Source organism: Theobroma cacao, chromosome 8, assembly GCF_000208745.1.
Source record: "Theobroma cacao cultivar B97-61/B2 chromosome 8, Criollo_cocoa_genome_V2, whole genome shotgun sequence".
Taxonomy (NCBI): Eukaryota; Viridiplantae; Streptophyta; class Magnoliopsida; order Malvales; family Malvaceae; genus Theobroma; species Theobroma cacao.
Genome location: NC_030857.1, coordinates 14,037,619 through 14,047,211, shown reverse-complemented (window position 1 = coordinate 14,047,211; position 9,593 = coordinate 14,037,619). Strand labels below are relative to the sequence as shown.

The 9,593-nt window shown below is 33.4% G+C and overlaps 1 protein-coding gene across 3 annotated transcripts; it reads right to left on the bottom strand.

Annotated features, from left to right (window-relative positions):
- Positions 205–5,830, bottom strand: LOC18592748 (ras-related protein Rab7). Of its 3 annotated transcripts, XM_007019616.2 has the most exons (7): positions 5,563–5,829; positions 5,419–5,445; positions 5,107–5,206; positions 4,838–4,984; positions 2,925–3,005; positions 2,692–2,837; positions 205–619 (listed from the first exon to the last, which is right to left on the bottom strand). In XM_007019616.2, the coding sequence occupies exons 1-7, from the start codon at positions 5,613–5,615 to the stop codon at positions 556–558; spliced, it is 618 nt and encodes a 205-aa protein (XP_007019678.1). In that variant the 5' UTR covers positions 5,616–5,829; the 3' UTR covers positions 205–555. The 3 variants fall into 3 exon arrangements, with proteins under 3 accessions (XP_007019678.1, XP_017981841.1, XP_017981842.1); XM_018126352.1 differs by having other exon boundaries at positions 5,107–5,445; positions 5,563–5,830; XM_018126353.1 differs by lacking the exon at positions 5,419–5,445 and having other exon boundaries at positions 5,107–5,242; positions 5,563–5,830.

The window sequence follows — 9,593 nt, the reverse complement described above, 5'->3', positions numbered from 1 at the left end:
AATCTTTTACTTTTTGTCAACTAAAAAATAATTTTCAAATATTTTAAGCTCATTTTTCATTGTCCATTAAATGATTATTTGACCATCCCATTTCTACCACCGAATCATCCAAAAAGAAAAAATGCAAAAATCATGAAACATACAAGAGCCTGACTACACAAAGCGAGTTAACAAGCATCGAGAAGCTTTCTGTTCCAGCGCAAATATCAGCAAGGCTTGATTTCCATGAATAGACAGGCCCAGAGTACTCAAGGCCATTTCTCAATGGAGATATTCCATGATTGTACCTAAATAATATCAAGTCCTTTAAAAACATGACCAATCATTCCTTGGATGAAAGCTCATCCAAAGGCTGCCTGTACAACATTGATCCCTATTACAACTAAAACCAAACTGACTAGAATTCTACAAATTTCAACTCTTAAAAGGAAGAAAATATGCCTCAATCAAGGGAGTTTAGAATACAATGTGTACAAAAAATGGATATGAATCATAGGAACCAAAAAAAAAAATTGAAGCATCAGGCAACCAAGAATAGAAGAGTTTGGCTTGTAATCAGCATGCACAACCATTTCTTTGCTCAGTCTCAGACACAGCCTCCGGGATGCCCTGGAAATAGCTGCAATCATCACACACAAATGGGATATCGATCAAGAAAATTATAAACTGCATAACCTGGTCACACACACCCAATATTTTAAGGTGAAAGTGGAAGAAGAAAAGTTTTTTACAGCAGTTTTGAAACTTAGTTTTTTTGCACCATTAAACAAATACAAGTGAAACAAAAGTGCCCGTGCATAAAAGAAGAGTAACAGAAAAGAATCCAAAGATCAAGTTCAAATTATGATGGATGTATATCAACAGCAGAAACATGAAAATCTGTATCCCACTGAACACTAAATTAGTAAATTTTCTTCTATTGAAGTTACAAAAATACCAACCAAAAGAAAGCAATGACAGCATCTAAGATTATGAAAAGAAACATTGTGGCCCATATTAAGTATGGTAGGACAGCATCATGGAACACATGTATACGCACATCCACACACAATCAAATAATAAATTAAACTAACAGAAGATGTAGGTAGTAAGAACTGTGATCATCATTATAAGATCTAGATGGTTGTACAAAGAAACCATTTCTAATCAAATAGGAGAAGCTTTTTGTAGAAATTAGCCACACGGTTAAAGACACATGTTTCTTTGAATCAACATCATAAGTTTTAACCTTAACTAAAAAAAGTACAAATTGCTATGATTCTCATGAAACCATTTCCTTTTGAATTTTATTTCTTGTAATTTCCATTTGTCACTTATAATCGTTTTAGGTTTCCACATACCCCATTTATCTGTCTAGAAGCACCTTACCCTTCGATTGCATTTTCTACTCCTTCCTTATTATGACACAAATGTGATTCATCTACATAAGAGTTAGGATTATAGTAGTGTATTTTTCACTATACAATGTTCACATGAGCAACCCAGTAAAGTCAAGATATATGGGTCTACCTGAGGCATAATACACCTCTATATTGATTTCATTAAGAAATACTATATGATTTGTCACTTCCACACCATGAATGATATGACTAGGCAAATCAATTAGCACTCCAAAGAGGTTTTCAAGGTGACAGTATAAATTTTACACCCTTCGACTCCATCTGGTAACCAGAATAAACTGCTGAAAATAGTTCGTCATTTGGATCAACCTATAAAAAATATTTTCTATCATGACCTATTTAAAAAAGGACTTAACTTCTATAGGAGTATATTTAAATTCTAATTATTGACAAAATAACATATAAATTATCCAAAAGAAAAAAATGAAAGAAGACAATAATTTTTTGCGATCCACCTACAAGTTGAGCATAATGATTTTGTTTCCCTTATTTCACTTTCCTCTCTAGCTGCATTGCTTTTAAGTTTCAACCACACAATCATAGTTGGTTGCAGCTTTACACTTGTAAGAATGAAGCTACAAAAATGAGATGAAGTAGTAGTATAAATTGGTAGCCCTTTGTCTACAACTATAAAGAGAGGAGTTAGGTCAAGCTCCAGAGTTGTAGTAAGCCAGAGATGGAAAAAAGGGTATAAATTGGTAGCCCTTTGTCTACAACTATAAAGAGAGGAGTTAGTTCAAGCTACAGAGTTGCAGTAAGCCAGAGATGGAAAAAAGGCTATTTATTGGTAGCCCTTTGTCTACAACTATAAAGAGAGGAGTTAGGTCAAGCTACAGAGTTGCACTAAGCCAGAGATGGATAAAAGGGCAAAATCTGATCAGGTGGGATCAATCCCAGAGGGAGGGGAAGGCAGCAAGGGAAAGAATCCGTTGACCCGAAAATTTATCAAACAAGGGAAAATGATGAAAAGTTTTCATCCTTACCAAATGGAGCATTAATGTAGTCCAAATTATCCTCTTAACAGGTCACATTGAAATGTTAATGGCAATACCCATGGAGATATCCTCTTTTTTCCCCGACTATTAACTATATAACGTCCCAAAAGCATATGCTAAAGATGACCACAGCTATGCAGTAAAAATGAAAAACATAATAATGATGATTATCTCTGAATCTGCAGGACTTGATGAAACCAAACTCCTTTCTGGGCCAATAACACCATGCTGTAACAATAATAATGTATCTGCCAAAATTCACTCTGAACAGGGAATAGGTTTCAAGATAAACTTACATGTCCTGCTCACGCTCATTTGCCAGAGCAGTTTTGGCAATACAAAGAAATGCATGATCAACATTGATATCTTCTTTTGCTGATGTTTCAAAGTAAGGAATCTTTCCTTTTGAAGCACACCATTCATTTGCTTTCTTATCAGAGACCTACATGGCTCAAAACACCACCTATTAGGCTGAGGTGTGAGTATAAAAAAAAAAAAATTAGGAAGCATAGCAACTATATATCCATACCACTCGGCTATTACCACCATCTATATCTATCTTGTTTCCAAGCAATATAAATGGAAACGTCCTGGGGTCAGTTGGATTTGCCTGGCATGAAATGAAAACGGAAACAAGACAAGATAGATATATCAACATTTAACACAGATGGTACTTGCTTGCTCAATGAATTAACATACAGTTTAAAGTAATGAAAACCATAAACATAAAAGAGTAAGCAACGTCAGAAATTAAACTGGCTGCTAAGTAAGATCATGCACATTGCAGAGTCAGCAGATCATGTTGAGCACTGAATTATAGGGTCAGCAACCAATATTTTATCCAATTTCTAACGAGATGAGCTTTAACAAGATGCACCTAGGCATCAAAAAGAGAAAATTCATATCTTCACTCATATTCCCATGAGCATTAACATTCATTAAAGGTGCTTTTACATACTACCTACACACTCTCTTTGATCTGTTAACTTAAACCTATACTGCTTTTATAAACCAACTCTGACTAGTTGACTAAGACAAGGAATGTTGGGAAAGCAGGCATTGATGGTCAAAAGAACAGCAGAATGGCAACAAACAAGATCAAATCCGAAAATAGGTATGCACGTCTGAGTTTATATCACTCACTCTAGTGGCCAAGGGAGCTTGTCCAACTAAAGATTGCGTAAGAAATTACAAATTTCATGTTTCTTTACTATTCACAAAGTGCAAAAATTACTAAACCCTTTAAAAAACCAAAATGAAGATGAATTGACAAGGCAAACATAAAACCAGTTATGACACCATGAGCAAGGCCAGAACAATAGATAAAAGAACGTGATTTAAAAGAATTAATGAGCCCAATCACAAACTGACAAAACTAGGTTGGATAACGTATTTGAATTTATGCAACCATCACTGATTCCAATATCAATATCAGTACGAATTTGAAAGCATGCACTCCTAACAAGAAACATCCCATGTATTTCTACTTCCATTTCACGCAAAGAAAACAAGCCTTTGATCAAGGTCAATCAACAAAACACCAACTTGCAAGAAAATTTACTTCATGTCAAGTGTGTCTTCAAATGATTAACCACTATTTTTTTCTCAGAAACAATTTAACAAAATTTTTTTCCCTACTTTGTAGCAGAATGGTTAGCAAAACTGTCTTGGGATCACTAGAAGGGCTTCAACCTTTTAGTTTATTCACAAGCCATGCCTCTGCATGAGCTTAAAGACATAAAGAAAATATAGGTGAAAATAAGGATAAATGTCTTGAATTCTACATTTTCTAGAGTCTCAAGGCATATATGACTAAACAGAAGCAATTATCCCAAACTTCAGCCTTCCACTAGTGTAGAGTCAATCACTTAGGTAGGCTATAGATAATGTTAGCACATGAAGTTGAAGAAGTTATGCGCATAAAACAAATGAACCAATTCGGACTCAAAACAACTCAAAAATGCATAAATATTCAAATAGACAAAAACATAGAAGACAGGGATGTGTGTGTGCATCAATATGCATGTGGCGCATGCACTAGAGAGACAGAGAGAAGGAGAGATGCCTTACCAATAACTTAAACAAAATAAAGGTTTTTAATAACATATGAATGATTTACACTGACGATGAATTCCACACTCATCAAGGTCCGCAAAGTTTTAATTACTAGCCATTCCACACTTATTAAGGTTTGCAAAGTTTTACCATGGCAGGGGTAATTAAAACAGTATGAAAAAAAAAAAAAACCTAATACATTGCACATTCTTCTTCACATTCTTATGACTATATAGATGCTACTATTTCCTTCATTCTTGCAGAGGCATAAAAACAATTTAAAATGAAACAAACCATTTATTACTACATGAAAAACAAGCTTCCCTAATGAACTCAAACCAACAACAAAAGTAAAATGAAAGAATAAAGAAAAGGGCAAAGAGAAACCTGTTTAAGAAACTCCTCATGCCAATTATCAAGGGTATCAAATGACTTCATCACATTAACATCATAAACTAGGACACAGCAATCTGCACCCCTATAGAAGGCAACTCCAAGACTCTGAAACCGCTCCTGGCCTGCAGTATCCCATATCTATCCAATTCAATCCCCGCCCCCCAAAAATATGTATGATCATACCCTCCATGACAACTTCAAAATTAAGCTGGAAACAACATAAAAATACCCAAACCTAAAAAAAGAATGTAAAAGCGTACTTGCAGAGTGACAAGGCGGTCGTCAATCTGGACTTCCTTAGTGACAAAATCAGCACCAATTGTTGCTTTATATTGCTGACTAAACTTCTTATGAACATATCTAAATTCAAGCAGTTTAGTTCTAACAACAATGCACCTTATAAAATCAAGATTTAAATGAACAAACAAAAAAAAATTAAGATTGATCAGATGAAAATCAACTTCACCCATATACAAAATTTAAGATCTAAAAAATGAACCCCAAAAATGAACAGGAAATTTACACAAATGTAAAATAAGCAGATTAAAATTCAATTAGTGTTGAAGGGATACTGATTCATCAACGACGTCTTGCCCACTCTGATATTGACAATAACACATTAATTATTATACAAATAATAAAAAGAATTTCTAAAAATTTGTAAACTTTAAAAAAGAAGACCCAGAAATTGAAATTAAAATTGAAAACGAACGCACCCGCTATCGCCGAGAACAATGACCTTGAGCAAGGTTCGTCTTCGCACTGACATGGCGGTAAAATTAACTGGCAAAAATTCGGTTTTGATTTATGAGATTTAATTTACGTTTTAGTTTTTTTAAGAAACAAAAAAGATCTTAATTACAACATCCTTCTATCCTTCTGTAGATATGGATTTACTATATATTTGGGAATAAATGGGAAAGGAAATTCTTTTTTCGTCCTTTTCTCTTCTGCTTTCCAGGACTCCCTTTTTACTCTCAAAAAGAAATTAAAAAAAAGTATTAATTTAAGAGAAAAGAAGCGCCAATTTCGATCTTCTTTTTTATTAATTTGGCAAATATTTAATACACTAATAAATAAGGAAGCCGGCAAAATAAAATTGGGACATGCATTTCGCTTTTGTACGTTGCCCCAGCATTTTGCTTTTGGACAGTAGTGCCAATTACCTCATAAAATTGTGGGTCCCATTATTTCTTTTTTCTTTTTTTTCACTTCTTCTATTGTCAAACTTTAACTCTATAATAATGTTCTTGTACACTTGTACTTTTTCAATGCTATGCTTCTTTCTTTGAAGTTTCTTTCTTTTTCTTCCTAAAAAAGATAAAAATCTTTTCAAGATTAGATCTCGTAATGTTTTAGATATAATAAGTAAGGGAAATAAGCTACTTGTACAAACAATTATATGTGATAAAACATAATCCAATCTAATTTACTTATCTACAGTGACAATTTTAACATTTTATATAAAAAGTGATTAAAGGATAATCATACAAGATTATGAATCTATATATCTCAAAATTTATACATATAAAATAATAAATTAAAAATTAAAAAATAGCGACCATCATTTCTCATCACCACTTTAGCTCGCCCTTACTTATCTACCTTATTTGGAATTATCTAACCCAAACTTTAATATGAATTCAAAATCCCATAGCTTGTTTATTAGAGCTTTGATTAAATTGGACATCTAAATTAAGTTTGCAGCAACTTGCAAATGGTCAATACTTTCTTTCATTATATCTAATTTGATGAATCAATCTTTGTTTTTCTTCAAGATACCTCTTGGTATGCTACAACAACATGATACTTTGAACAAGTGTTGTACAACCTATTGCAAAATGTCTCCAACATTTTCCTTTGACACTAAAACGATTATTTAGAATAGAAATGAAGCATATGTAATGCACATGATAGTAAATAAGAACAACGTGTTTGTGATCATTGTGAGGCAGCTTTTATTATCATTTTACTAAGAAATGAATCATATGCAATGCACATGACTGGTGCTTATGTAAGTTTATAAATAATTACGGTTTTGTCATAGCCCAAACTCTAGGCTATGATCGATGCATGGGCCTAATGGGCATAGCCCACTAAGCCCAAGCAAGCCTATTTAAGCAATCTCGATCATTTATCCTAACCATCATTTCTAAAACCACATATTGAAATTCTGAACTAAAATATTTTAGTAATATTCTATAGTGACCCAAAACTCACAATTTTATTATATCAAAATAATGTCACCCGTTTGCCAACTCTATAATATCTTGTATTTTGATACGATGGCTAATAAGGTTTACGGATGCCAATTGAGGTTAATTATCGAGTTAAAAAGGGTAATTCAAAAGTGAACCTGTGAAATCTCGATTTTCATAGGCACATAACTAGAAGTAGACGCGATAATGCGAACTAGCGGTAATTTCGTAATTTCTCTTGGTAAGCTATTATGAGTGGGTTTTTTTGATGCTATTAAGGTCTAAATAGGCCTAAGGAATGAATAAATGATGTTTATGATGGTAAATAAATGAAAAAGATAAAAATAATGATAATTTCCACTATATGGGCAAAATGGTCATTTTTCATCTCGAGTTGAAATTTTTACGTTTTCGTGAACTCAAGTATTTTTAGACTATTATGAACTTTGTTTCGGTATCAAAAGAGTAAAAAGGTTGCACAAAGGATGTGAGGAAGACAAAGCCACCATGTTAAGGGCATTTTGGTAATTTCAGTAGAAATTTGGATTAACTTAAAGCATAAATATCTAAGCTCCATTAGCTTTCAGCAGCTTCTCCTTCTTCATCCCAACCTTTCTCTTCATTTCACATTTTCTTCAATCTCCATGGGAGGAAAACCTTGAATCCTCCATAAATCTCTCATGGAAAGTCCAAATTTCATGCTTTTGCCCACTCCTTCATAGGGTTTTTCATGCACTTCCACTTTTACACCTCAACAGCCTTCAAAAGTCTTTGTTTATTACTTTCTTTCACTAGTTGGAAGTTTTAGAGAGTAAAAGAGAGACTTGCCATAGTAGCTTGAAAACTCTTGAAAAGGAGTTCAACTATAAGTCCACCAAGGTGAGTAATGAATTAGATTTAATTTTCAAGTTGTTGATAATGGTTGATGATTAGAGTGGTGAGTTAATCTATTGTTGAGATTGTTAATCATTTTTAGAGTGACTAGAGTAGAGTAAACAAATAGCCACTTAATGGTAATTGGGAGCTAGTTAGGAATAACTAGCTGAACTTGAATTAGGAAATGGCTTTTGAGAGTGTATTAATGCCAATTTGGGTTGGTTGTGATGTTGTGTGTGTATAGCTTCCAACAAGGCCTCACATGTCCATTTGGAGTATTAGTTGAGGTTAGAGTCAAGCAAAAGAATCAACAAGACCGGTGAGTGAACTTGCATTTCAAAATCGTTTTAGGAAATATAATTATGTTTTGTGTGAAACATTTGAATGATTTATTCCAACTTTTCTAAAAAAATGTGTGCCGGGGAACAAGCCCTTGATAAAATGTCAAGCCCAACTCTATAAAATATTTGTCATGTCATTCATGTGCTTGATAATATGTTTGCATACTTGAAAAGCCCTGAAAAATCGTTAAAAGTCGGTAGTGTACCTAGTGGTACAACTAAGCTGAATTAAGCCTTGAACTAGTCCAAATAAAGATTTTAAGATGAAATTGAGAATTTTAAAAACCAAGAATGACTTAATATGGTGATTCGGAGTTCGAGGATTGATTTGGAGTCAAATTAGAATTTTCATAACATAGGGGTAAAATGGTCATTTTGCCACTCGAGGGCAAAATTGGAATGTTGGACAAAATTTTTGACCAAGTTTGACTAATTAGAGCATGATTTGAAATTTAGAAGTGAAAATTTTCAATTTTGACAATTTTTCGAACATAAAGGCAAAAAGGTCATCTCACGTGTCCACAAGGACGTAATTAGAATTTTTGAAATTTTACACCACCTTGACACTTGTCAAACCCATGAAATTTATTTTATACTTTGGATAATTAAGAAATTACATATGGTGGTGAGTAAATACTTAATTGTTAAGTTATTAACCATGGACCAATTACATGGTGACATGTGGCAAATTTTAATCCTTTTATAATTCCCTTTAAAAATCAGCACACACTCCTCCCATTTCATTCTTCATGGCTGGCCAAAACAAGGAACAAAGAGCAAAGAATAAGAACAAACCCTAGTGAGCAAAAATTCAAGGGAAAATTGGTGGATTTCAAGGAATTAAGCAAGTAAAGGTAAAATTTCTTGATTTTAACTTGTGATCTACCTTTCCTATGCATTCTTTTTCATTTTCCATGGTTGAGAATCAAGTTTGCATGAAGATACCTTTGCTGGCCGGACATGGGGGGAGGGGTTTTGATCTTGGATTTAGCTAGAAAACATGGTATTCTAATATTTTTAGTTGGTTGGTGATGTGTAGCATGAAAAGCAAACAAGAAAAATTCATATTCTTCCATCACCCTCATTGGCCGAATCTTCCTTATGGTATGTTGATGGTGGATTTGATTTTTATTTCAAGTGATTTGATTAGGAACTAATGATTTATGGTGTAAAAAAAATAAAAAATCAAGTATGAAAAACCATAGTGTTTATGCACCCACCATGGCCGAATTTCGTAAGGAACCTAGTGATGATGATTCTTGTGATATCTTGTGTTATTTAGTTAGAATTTAATGAATAGTGGTGATGGAAATCGAAAATGGTAATTTTAAA

Bases quoted from the DNA above. Each gene is read 5' to 3' on its own strand.
- LOC18592748 (XM_018126352.1), bottom strand. From the start codon at position 5,316: ATGGGTGAAGTTGATTTTCATCTGATCAATCTTAATTTTTTTTTGTTT. The intron at 4,985-5,106 runs GTACGCTTTTAC...TGAATTGGATAG, and splicing joins ACCGCCTTGTCACTCTGCAA to ATATGGGATACTGCAGGCCA. The intron at 2,838-2,924 runs GTATGGATATAT...TGAGCCATGTAG, and splicing joins ATGGTGGTAATAGCCGAGTG to GTCTCTGATAAGAAAGCAAA.